At 41.3% G+C, this 12,033-nt stretch overlaps 1 protein-coding gene across 1 annotated transcript; it reads left to right on the top strand.

Annotated features, from left to right (window-relative positions):
* The first annotated feature begins 9,863 nt into the window (after positions 1-9,863).
* LOC128735874 (uncharacterized) lies at positions 9,864-10,721 on the top strand. Its single transcript, XM_053830357.1, has one exon. The coding sequence runs from the start codon at positions 9,864-9,866 to the stop codon at positions 10,719-10,721; it is 858 nt and encodes a 285-aa protein (XP_053686332.1).
* The last annotated feature ends 1,312 nt before the right edge of the window (positions 10,722-12,033 follow it).

The raw sequence follows: 12,033 nt of genomic DNA, 5'->3' as shown, positions 1-12,033 counted from the left end.
TGTCTGTCTGTCTGTCTGTCTGTCTGTCTGTCTGTCTGTCTGTCTGTCTGTCTGTCTGTCTGTCTGTCTGTCTGTCTGTCTGTCTGTCTGTCTGTCTGTCTGTCTGTCTGTCTGTCTGTCTGTCTGTCTGTCTGTCTGTCTGTCTGTCTGTCTGTCTGTCTGTCTGTCTGTCTGTCTGTCTGTCTGTCTGTCTGTCTGTCTGTCTGTCTGTCTGTCTGTCTGTCTGTCTGTCTGTCTGTCTGTCTGTCTGTCTGTCTGTCTGTCTGTCTGTCTGTCTGTCTGTCTGTCTGTCTGTCTGTCTGTCTGTCTGTCTGTCTGTCTGTCTGTCTGTCTGTCTGTCTGTCTGTCTGTCTGTCTGTCTGTCTGTCTGTCTGTCTGTCTGTCTGTCTGTCTGTCTGTCTGTCTGTCTGTCTGTCTGTCTGTCTGTCTGTCTGTCTGTCTGTCTGTCTGTCTGTCTGTCTGTCTGTCTGTCTGTCTGTCTGTCTGTCTGTCTGTCTGTCTGTCTGTCTGTCTGTCTGTCTGTCTGTCTGTCTGTCTGTCTGTCTGTCTGTCTGTCTGTCTGTCTGTCTGTCTGTCTGTCTGTCTGTCTGTCTGTCTGTCTGTCTGTCTGTCTGTCTGTCTGTCTGTCTGTCTGTCTGTCTGTCTGTCTGTCTGTCTGTCTGTCTGTCTGTCTGTCTGTCTGTCTGTCTGTCTGTCTGTCTGTCTGTCTGTCTGTCTGTCTGTCTGTCTGTCTGTCTGTCTGTCTGTCTGTCTGTCTGTCTGTCTGTCTGTCTGTCTGTCTGTCTGTCTGTCTGTCTGTCTGTCTGTCTGTCTGTCTGTCTGTCTGTCTGTCTGTCTGTCTGTCTGTCTGTCTGTCTGTCTGTCTGTCTGTCTGTCTGTCTGTCTGTCTGTCTGTCTGTCTGTCTGTCTGTCTGTCTGTCTGTCTGTCTGTCTGTCTGTCTGTCTGTCTGTCTGTCTGTCTGTCTGTCTGTCTGTCTGTCTGTCTGTCTGTCTGTCTGTCTGTCTGTCTGTCTGTCTGTCTGTCTGTCTGTCTGTCTGTCTGTCTGTCTGTCTGTCTGTCTGTCTGTCTGTCTGTCTGTCTGTCTGTCTGTCTGTCTGTCTGTCTGTCTGTCTGTCTGTCTGTCTGTCTGTCTGTCTGTCTGTCTGTCTGTCTGTCTGTCTGTCTGTCTGTCTGTCTGTCTGTCTGTCTGTCTGTCTGTCTGTCTGTCTGTCTGTCTGTCTGTCTGTCTGTCTGTCTGTCTGTCTGTCTGTCTGTCTGTCTGTCTGTCTGTCTGTCTGTCTGTCTGTCTGTCTGTCTGTCTGTCTGTCTGTCTGTCTGTCTGTCTGTCTGTCTGTCTGTCTGTCTGTCTGTCTGTCTGTCTGTCTGTCTGTCTGTCTGTCTGTCTGTCTGTCTGTCTGTCTGTCTGTCTGTCGGGATGTTCTTTATAGTATCAAAAACTACTGAGCCAATCGGCGTGAAAATTTGCATGTAGAGGTTTTTGGGGCCAGGAAAGGTTTTAGTGATGGTTAGAGACCCCTCCCCCCACTAAGAGGGGGGGCTCCCATACAAATGAAACACAAATTTCTGCATAACTCGAGAACTAATCAAACAAATAGAACAAAATTTGGCATGTGGGTGTTTTTGGTGACATGAATTTATTCTATGGTAAATCGGGACTCCTCCCCTCTTTAGAAGTAGAATTATGACTCCTCTCCCATTTAAGAGGGGGGGCTTCCATACAAATGAAATACAAATTTCCTCATAACTCGAGAACTAATCAAGCAAATAGAACCAAACTTGGCATGTGGGTATTTTTGGAGATAACATTCTTTTCTATGATGAATTGGGACCCCTCCCCATTTTAGGAGGGGGGCTCCTATACAAATGAAATACAAATTTCCTCATAACTCGAGAACTAATCAAGCAAATGGAACAAAATTTGGCATGTGAGTGTTTTCGAGGGCAAGAATATTTTCTATGGTGAATTAGGACTCCTCTCCACTTTAAGAGGGGGGGCTCCTATTCAAACGAAATACAAATTTCCTCATAACTCGAGAGCTAATCAAGCAAATGGAACCAAATTTGGCATGTGGGTGTTTTTGGAGACTAAATTTTTTTTATGATGAATTGGAACCCCTTCCCGCTTTAGGAGGGGGGGGGCTCCTATACAAATGAAATACAAATTTCCTCATAACTCGAGAACTAATCAAGCAAATGGAAAAAAATTTGGCATGTGAAAGTTTTCGAGGGCAAGAATATTTTCTATGGTAAATCGGGACCCCTCCCCACTTTAGGAGGGGGGTTCATATACAAATGAAATACAAATTTCCTCATAACTCGAGAAATAATCAAGCAAATGGAACAAAGTTTGGCATGTGAAAGTTTTCGAGGGCAAGAATATTTTCTGTGGTGAATTAGGACCCCTCCCCACTTTAACCGGGGGGCTCCAATACAAACGAAATACAAATTTCCTCATAACTCGAGAACTAATCAAGCACATAGAACCAAATTCGGCATGTGGGTGTTTTCGGAGACAAAAGTTTTTTCTATGATGAATTAGGACCCCTCCCCATTTTAGGAGGGGGGGCTCCTATACCAATGAAGTACAAATTTCCTCATAACTCGAGAACTAATCAAGCAAATTGAACCAAAATTGGCATGTGGGTGTTTTTGGAGACAATTTTTTTTCTAGAATGAATTGGGACCCCTCCCCACTTTAGGAGGGGGGGCTCCTGTACCAATGAAATACAAATTTCCTCATAACACGAGAACTAATCAAGCAAATGGAACCAAATTTGTCATGTGGGTGTGTTTGGAGACAATTTTTTTTTCTATGATGAATTGAGACCCCTCCCCACTTTAGGAGGGGGGCTCCTATACAAACGAAACACAAATTTACTCATAACTCGAGAACTAATCAAGCACATGGAACCAAATTTGGCATGTGGGTGTTTTTGTAGACAAAAGTTTTTTTTATGATGAATTGGGACCCCTCCCCACTTTAGGAGGGGGGGGCTCCTGTACCAATGAAATACAAATTTCCTCATAACACGAGAACTAATCAAGCAAGTGGAACCAAATTTGGCATGTGAAAGTTTTCGAGGGCAAGAATTTTTTCTGTGATGAATTAGGACCCCTCCCCTCTTCAACAGGGGGGGGGGGCTCCGATACAAACGAAATACAAATTTCCTCATAACACGAGAACTAATCAAGGAAATGGAACCAAATTTGTCATATGGGTGTGTTTGGAGACAATTTTTTTTTATGATGAATTGAGACCCCTCCCCACTTTAGGAGGGGGGCTCCTATACAAACGAAATACAAATTTCCTCATAACTCGAGAACTAATCAAGCAAATGGAACCAAATTTGGCATGTGGGTGTTTTTGTAGACAAAAGTTTTTCCTATAATGAATTGGGACCCCTCCCCACTTTAAGAGGGGGGGCTCCTGTACCAATGAAATACAAATTTCCTCATAACACGAGAACTAATCAAGCAAATGGAACCAAATTTGGCATGTGAAAGTTTTCGAGGGCAAGAATATTTTCTATGGTGAATTAAGACCCCTCCCCACTTTAAGAGGTGGGCTTCTACACAAATGAAATACAAATTTCCTCATAATTCGAGAACTAATCAAGCAAATGGAACCATAGTTGGCATGTGGGTGTTTCTGGAGGCATCCATTTTTTCTATGATAAATTAGGACCCTTTACCTTTTAGGAGGGGGGGGCTCCCATACAAACGAAATACAAATTACCTCATAACTCTAGAACTAATCAAGCAAATGGAACCAAATTTAGCATGTCGGGGTTTTTGTAGGCAAGAATATTTTCTAAGGTGAATTAGGATCCCTTCCCACTTTAGGAGGGGGGCTCCTATACAAATGAAAAACAAATTTCCTCATAACTCGAGAACTAATCAAGCGAATGGAACCAAATTTGACATGTAAGTGGTTTTGGAGGCAAGATTTTTTTCTATGGTAAATTGAGACCCCTCTCCTCTGTAGAAAGCGAGTTATGACCCATTTCCCCTGTAAGAGGGTGGGCTTTCATACAAATGAAATGGAAATTTCCTCTTATCTCGAGAACTAATCAAGCAAATGGAACCAAATTTGGCATGTGGGAGTTTTAGATGGCAGAATTTTTTTATTGTGAATTACGACCGCTTCCCCTTTTAAGAGGGGGGGCTCCCATACAAATGAAATACAAGTTTCCTTATAATTTGAGTACTTATCAAGTAATTGGAACCAAATTTGGCATGTGGGAGATTTTTGAGTCTTGAATTTATTTTATGATAGTTAGAGACCTCTCACCCCTGTGGTAGGGGGATATGGATTCTCATACAAATAAAACAGAATTTTTTGCGAAACTCAAAAACTAATCGAACCGAACCGAATAACAAATTAAAAGACACAGTTTTTTCAAACCTAGAGGACAGAATATCAAAACTGCAACAAACTAACGTTGTATATAGTGTACCATGTGGCGCATGTGCTGATAGAGTTTACGTTGGACAAACCTCGCAAACTCTAGAAAAGCGTCTGCAACAGCATCAAAATTCAATTCGAACCAAATCATCAATGACTGGTCTCACACAGCATACAGTTGAATCCGGGCATGTGTTCAAGTTTCCAGACACTGCTATACTAGAAAGAGAGAGCAATGAGAGCAAACGACTAAACGCAGAGACACTACACATCAAGCTACGCGAAGGCAATACAGTAAACCTCCAACGGGATGCTCTAAGTTTCTCCAACACATACGACGGCGCCCTGTGCAAGCTCAGAAGGTTTGAACAGAGCAAAAGGGAACGACGTTTTGTCATTTTGTTTGTTAAAATAGGTAAATTAAAATTTGTTTTATTTCTGTTGACAATAGTATCGGATGATGGCTGAATAAAAGACAGTAGGCCGAAACGTAATCAAATGAGTTTTGATATTTCACCGATCGTGATCAATTTGAATACATTCACACGTGCACGGTGATTAAAACCAAATCATATTTTTCAATTGCTGAAGACAATCGCCATCGCGCTATTAAGCGATCTATCACATTTTTCAGCACTGATTACAAAAATTCTACAAGTGAAAACTAAGTCTGAGGTGACGGAGCCTTTTCAGCAGTATCAGCAGCAGCAGTGAAATGCATGAACTATCATGTTGCCAAAACATTATTTCGTTTCTAGAAATAAGAATTATAGTTTTGAAATTAATTGAAAGCTCCGATGTTGAAACGTGGTTCAATAGTTTTTAGGGAAAAGTGAGTTCATAATTTATTTTTTCCTTATTAATAACAGCAGAAAAGACAGCTTTTTCAATAATTTTTGACGATTTTCTCAGTGATTTAATGAAGCAACGATGTCTATCAATGTTATTTCCTTTGACAACATTGTTTTGTGTCCGGTGCACAATAACAAGTGGCGCTACCAACGGCAAGTATGTAAGTTTTTGTAAAACAATTTTGCAATGACTGTAACTGTAACACTGTAACAATTTTAAAAAATTGAAAAATATTTCATTGACTATTTCGAAAGATTAACCTTTTAACCGTATGTGATCGAAGCCGTTTGGATGAATTCCAAAAATTGACAAAGTTACAGCTATTTGTATCGCGCATGTCTGGAACGATTACACAGCGAATAAAAACTTCAACGCCGTTTTTCTCGAAACCACGTTTTGATAGTCGAATATCTCAAGAATGGCTCAAGCAATTCACTTGATTCTTTTTTTGTTTGAAAGCTAGTAAAATTATCCAGTAATCGACCCATCCTTTTGCGTTTTTTGTATTTTTTAGAAAAGTTTAAAGTCAATTTTTTCGACTAAAAACCGACTTTTATGTTTAAATGTCCACCATTTTGTTATGCGTTTGAATTTAAACAAAAGGATGGGCAAACACGAGATAATTGAATATACTTTCATGTCGTTTTGAAATTTACCTTTTTCCGATTTGCCCTCTAGCGTCAATCCATGGTACCGCACTTGATGTTTTTTTTAAATGATCATCTTCAAGGGGCCGTAGGTGAGAGACGAGGAGGTTTCCATATGAAATCAAAATTGCTAATATTAGTCTAAAATATAATGTTTAGAATGAAAAAAAAACCGAATCGTTTAGTGTTCCGCGTTATCGAGAAAAAAATATTTGGAATGAGGTAAACAATATGCTGTAAAAGGTATTATGCCCCCTTAACATGGAATAAATATTAACTTGATCGGATCATCTCTGCGAGGTTACCAGTTAGAAGGCTAACTAAACTACTTTCTATCCTTGTCTGAAAAGTGCGCTTATTTTTGAAATTGGGTCTTAGACACCAGGAACGAGTTCACTTCCGTTTGAGATCGAATCGGGTGTGCCTCAGGGAAGCCATCTAGGTCCACTGCTGTTTATATTATTTGTAAACGATCTGTGCACCACCATACAGTCTCCTAAATACATGTTCGCAGATGATCTCAAATTTTTTCGTGTAGTAACGTCAGCGATTGACTGCTGTGCAATCCAAGCTGACATTGACGCGTTATTAAACTGGTGCTCGCTGAACGGGATGGAAGTGAATGTACAGAAATGTAATGATTTCTCTTTCTGCAGAAAAAGACGCAACGTTATAACATTCGATTATAAAATCTCTGCAGCAAATATCAATCGTGTAAATACAGTGAAAGATCTGGGCATTCTACTAGACAGCAAATTGTGTTTCACACAGCACTTTGCGTCTACTACTGCCAACGCCTGTGCTGTATTGGGGTTCGTCAAACGAAATACGAAGCAATTCCAAGATGTCTACTGCCTAAAGTCGTTATATTGTGCACTTGTATGGAGCATACTGGAGTATGGAGTGCTTGTGTGGGTTCCTTATCATACTGTGCAAGTAAATTGAATTGAATGAATCCAACGCCACTTTGTTCGATATGCTCTACGACTCCTGCCCTGGTGCGATCCAGTTTGTCTACCGCATTACGAAAACCGATGCTTATCCATCTACTGACGCTGACAACTAGAAGAACACTGCTGCAACGACTTTTTGTTTTCGACCTTCTTGGCAATAATATCGACTGCCCCAACTTGCTGAGCCGTGTTCCAATCAACGTGCCTCCAAGTTCTACTCGCCAGCCTCATTTCCTTCGGCTTCCTGTGTATCGTCCCAGCAAACACAAACTTGTATATCAATGTACAAAAATTGTCGCTATTGACTTTTGATAAATTCAGGATCGTTAATAGAGCCTAACGAAATGCACAGAAGCTTATATTCTGTCGTATTTGACGATAGCAAGTGATTGACCTACGACTTCCAGTACAGAATTGTATAGCATTATAAAACTAATCGCATTGAATCGGTTCTTATCACATACAAAGACTTATAAAGTTGAATTGTTAACGTATATTTTGTAGCACGTATATGGCTTCCAAATTAGTACGCATATGCTAGTTATGTGCATCAGATACGATTTTGCAGGGTACATATAGGTACATAACTCATTTGCTACTCTGATATGCATACCAAAATGTTAGCTGGGGTATCTCAATATACTCTAAATAATCCGTTTAATGTTTGCTGTAGAGAGTTTGACAATATCTCAGAGTGCTACAATTTTAATATTAGTAAAATAACCTTTAAACATAAAAAAGTAATATGTAGCGACAGTCTGTACAAATTAGTCAAAGACTTGTAAATAAATAAATAAGTAAATAAATAAATTAATAAATAAGTATAAGTATTTCAGAGTAAATTTGTTCCTGATTTTGTTCGAAAGCATAAACGGATGATGTATGAAAAAATACTATTTTTACTGGTAATTACGACTATGAAACATGATTAGCCGGGTAGAAAAGTATCATTGACCATTAGCGCGTACATCTCGCAATTCGAGTTCTACAAAAAAATTCACCAGTGGTAACGCTGCAGGTCATGCAGGCTATCGTCTCGCCTTTCTGCACACAGTCTATATTTGTCTCTTTTGTTCTCCTGCTATTGACGAATTGAAGTAAAAACTGCCGCCGTGGCGCTACATATTCGTATATTCCATAAATAATTTTCAGTAAATTAAATTTTTAGCTAGTTTTCGATTGAAAACTTTACTAAATTTTCATCCGATTTTATGATAATACTTTTAAAAAATGAATTGAAAAAGAATAAATTTGAAGAACACTGTAAAAGTTGGCAAGGCGACTTAACTAATCGAACACAGTAACTGTATCCTAAATTGATTTTAGCATATTATTGGAATGTTTTTCTTCTTTGTAAAATCTTTACGCTTGTTTTGTATCGGTTCAAGTCAAAGTTCTAGAGATCCGAACATCTGTTAGTTCTAGCGAATCATGTTGCTTCAGCACTGCATGAAAATATGAACTTTCTCTTTGGTATCTTGCTTGCAATAGCCTGGTTTATCTTAATTTTACAAAAGAAGTTTTCTACCACTTGAGCACGTGGATTTTTATAATTTACCATGATATATAAACTGCCTTTTGTCGCACAAATATACAAAAACATTATTTTCTCGTATATACTGTAAACAAACCACTGACAAAGTATATATATACCAAAAATTAAATACTCAATTTTCTTACATTTTGCAGAAATAATTTCGCTTGTACATTGTTTCCCTAGATTAAGAAAATTAAAAAAGTGAACTTTTTTCCGATTCTTCAAGCAAACTTTCAACTTTCTCAGCATTCGACTAGTTCCAAAGACCACCACCGTAAAACGACTTTGTTCGTTCACAACGCATAAATGATTACGCGCATCAAACAACTGCGATAGACAGCCCTGCATATAATCCACAACTGCTGGAAGAATGTTCGCGATAGCTGGTTTTGAGCTGCATGTCGCCGTTTCGCTCATCTGCAACTGCTGGAGTCTCTACTCTATAAAAGCGCCGCCGCATCGCAGTACATCGGTCTCTTTATACTTCTGACAGCACCTGTATCGACGTCACGCAGTGTTTACGTTTATAATATTGACGAAGATTAAATAATTGCTGTGCTCATTGTAATTGAATGTTATTAAATAAGAGTGAATAGTTAGTGAAATGGAAGTTGCTGTACTTACCTGCCTCCGGTGTTATGTTGAAAACCCTGAAAAGAATAGAAGAACACACTTACCTGAAATCCGAGATATACCTGTGAATTCACTTCTGCTTACGATACTTACCTGTGATTGAAGCTGCTCTCGCTGTGCAACCGACATTTGGCCCTTCGAACCGGATCCGCGTCGATACTCCGGGGGTCCGCCATTATATTCTGGAATTATCTGCGCCTTTCTGTCCGCTCGTTGGGAGCGTTGTTATTCGCCATTGCTGTTCCTGCATAAAGGAGTATTGTCCGTGGATACAATGCGGATAATAGCAATTGTTCTGATTAATAAAACAGATTCAAGGCATTTTATTGCCTTTGCAAGGTAATTAGCGTTTCAATAACAGTGAACCTTCCTATTTGGGCTGCGCGGTCTTTCGCCTTTCAGTGTTTTATCGATTGGATTCTTCAAATTGATGGTGTTTTGAGACGGAAAGGCTACACTAGCTGACAATTTATCCTGTTTCTGCTGGACTACATAGTTCTGATGATTCAAGGCATTGAATGGCCTGTAAAAGGTAATTAGTATTCCACTAATTTGAAGTCGTTTGTTCGTTCTGCGCGGTCTTGGGATTTTAGACACTGCTGAGCTGATTAAATACCGTTGAGTTACCTGTGCTTGCTGGAGTCGCCTATATTGCACCTGCCTGTGACGTCTGAAGATATCATTCTGGGACTAACAACGCTGTCATCGATTGAATTTAAATTGTATAAGGCTTTCAATTGCCTTGAAAAGGAAATTAAGGTTCCAACCTCGTAATTTGCCGAAGTTTGTGATGCGTGGTCTTTTGTTTTAGCGTCGGTGCTGCTGTGCCTTTATTATGTCGACGGAACGCCGCTTAAAGACGCTCAAGCTGCGCCAGAAGAGCTTACTGACGTCATTCAACGTGATCAAGCAGTTCGTGGAGGACTTTGACGAAGAGAGGGATGCTTGCGAAGTGCCGGTGCGGTTGGAGAACATAATCAAGTTGTGGGATGACTTGAATGCGGTGCAGGCCGCACTCGAGGTGCAAGATGAGGCCACTCTGGATGAGCAGCTAAAGCAGCGCACGGAATACGAGACTTCGTATTACCGTGTGAAGGTGTTTCTTCTCTCCGTTAATAAAAGTGATGTTGCTAGCGTCTCGAATACTCCTTCAGCTGGTCATGTCCATCTGCCATCGTCGCAAGTGCGTTTGCCTGACGTCAATTTTCCGACCTTCAGCGGTAATTTCGAAACGTGGTTAAATTTTCATGACTTGTATGTGTCGTTGGTTCATTCTTCGGTGGAACTTTCGAACATTCAAAAGTTTTATTACCTTCGGTCGTCGTTAACGGGAGACGCGTTGCAGTTGATACGAACAATTCCGATCAGTGCGAGTAATTATCCGGTTGCGTGGAACTTGCTTATCGAACACTATCAGAACCCGGCGCGATTAAAACAATCTTACCTGGACGCGTTATTCGAATTTTCGGTGTTGAAAAAAGAGAGTGCTTTAGACTTACACTCGCTAGTGGAAAAATTTGAAGCAAACGTAAAGGTGTTGCAGCAATTGGGCGAAAAAATTGGGTTCTGGGACATCGTGCTGGTTCGCATGCTAGGTAGCCGCCTTGACTCCAAAACGAGATGGGACTGGGAGGAGTCTTCATCAACCAATGACAAGAGTTCATTTAAGGACCTGACGACCAGCGAAGAGTGACGGTGCTGCAGAATATCCAGGCGAATCCAGTCGAGTCCCAGCCACTCTTTCAACCGAGAAGGCAAGCCCCGCGACCATTTACCAGCCATGGAGCGACCCAGTTTAACTTACGAAAGTGTCAGTTGTGGCGAGCATCATCCATTGTATTTGTGTACAACCTTCTCGAACTTAAGCCTAGAGGACAAGGAGAATGAAGTTCGACGTCACCGGCTTTGTCGTAATTGTCTGCGACAGGGTCATCTAGCACAGGAATGCCCATCGGCCAGTACCTGCCGGAAGTGCCACAGCCGTCATCATACGCAACTAAGCAATAACCAAGCGAGGTCGACACCAGCTAAGGTAACCAATGATGAAGGTACATCAGTTTCTGCTCCATCTAGAAGCGATCACCTGAATGCATCGATTTCAACCACCATTATTGAGCCAACCAGCCACGCTTCAGTTGGTCAAACTCGGAAGACTATCCTTTTAGCTACAGCTGTAGTAACCGTAGTCGACGAAAGCGGTAATAAGCATCCAGTTCGGGCTCTGCTAGACTCCGGGAGTGAATGCTGTTTCATGTCGGAATCATTCTCTCAGCAAATCAAGGCCGAACGAAGAAACGTCCACCTTCCAATTACCGGCATTGGTCAGTGTGTTGAGGACAGGCTCGACAGAAACTAGCGGCAACAATCCAGTCTCGATTGGGAAAATACACTCATGCGCTAGAATTTCTTATTTTGCCCAGGATTACTTCCGATTTGCCTTCTATATCTGTCGACATTTCATCCATGCATCCAAATTCCACCAAGCATTGAGCTAGCTGATCCAGCATTTAATGTTACCAGTTCCATCGATCCTTGGAGCAGAAATATTCTCTGATCTATTCAAGGTTTCTGGCAAAATTTCACTTGGCGACAATTTTCCCATGCTGGTCAACTCCTTCCTCGGCTGTGTGGTGTCGGGAAGATGCGCTCACGGCCAACGACTCGCTCCAATTGTCGCTAATGTCGTCACTCTTCAAGACCTCCACACATCTTTGGAGAAATTTTGGACAATCGAGGAAGATTCTACTTCATCGTGCTACTCTGTAGAGGAAGCTGTCTGTGAGAAACACTTTCATCGCACAGTAACTCGCAACGCAGAAGGCCGTTACGTGGTTCGGCTTCCGCTAAAACAGGACGTCGTTTCTTATCTGACCGACAATCGCCGCACCGCCATTCGTCGCTTATATCAACTAGAAGCTCGCCTTGGACGTGGTCAGCATTTGCGCCAACAGTATACGGCATTCGTGGAAGGATACGCGCGTGTTCGACTACGAGACTTCAACCTT

This window comes from Sabethes cyaneus, chromosome 2 (assembly GCF_943734655.1).
Source record: "Sabethes cyaneus chromosome 2, idSabCyanKW18_F2, whole genome shotgun sequence".
In the NCBI taxonomy this organism is placed as follows: domain Eukaryota; kingdom Metazoa; phylum Arthropoda; class Insecta; order Diptera; family Culicidae; genus Sabethes; species Sabethes cyaneus.
This window is presented reverse-complemented; position numbering and strand designations above follow the sequence as displayed.

Excerpts from the sequence above, each read along its gene's own strand:
- LOC128735874 (XM_053830357.1), top strand. The coding sequence starts at position 9,864 with ATGTCGACGGAACGCCGCTTAAAGACGCTCAAGCTGCGCCAGAAGAGC.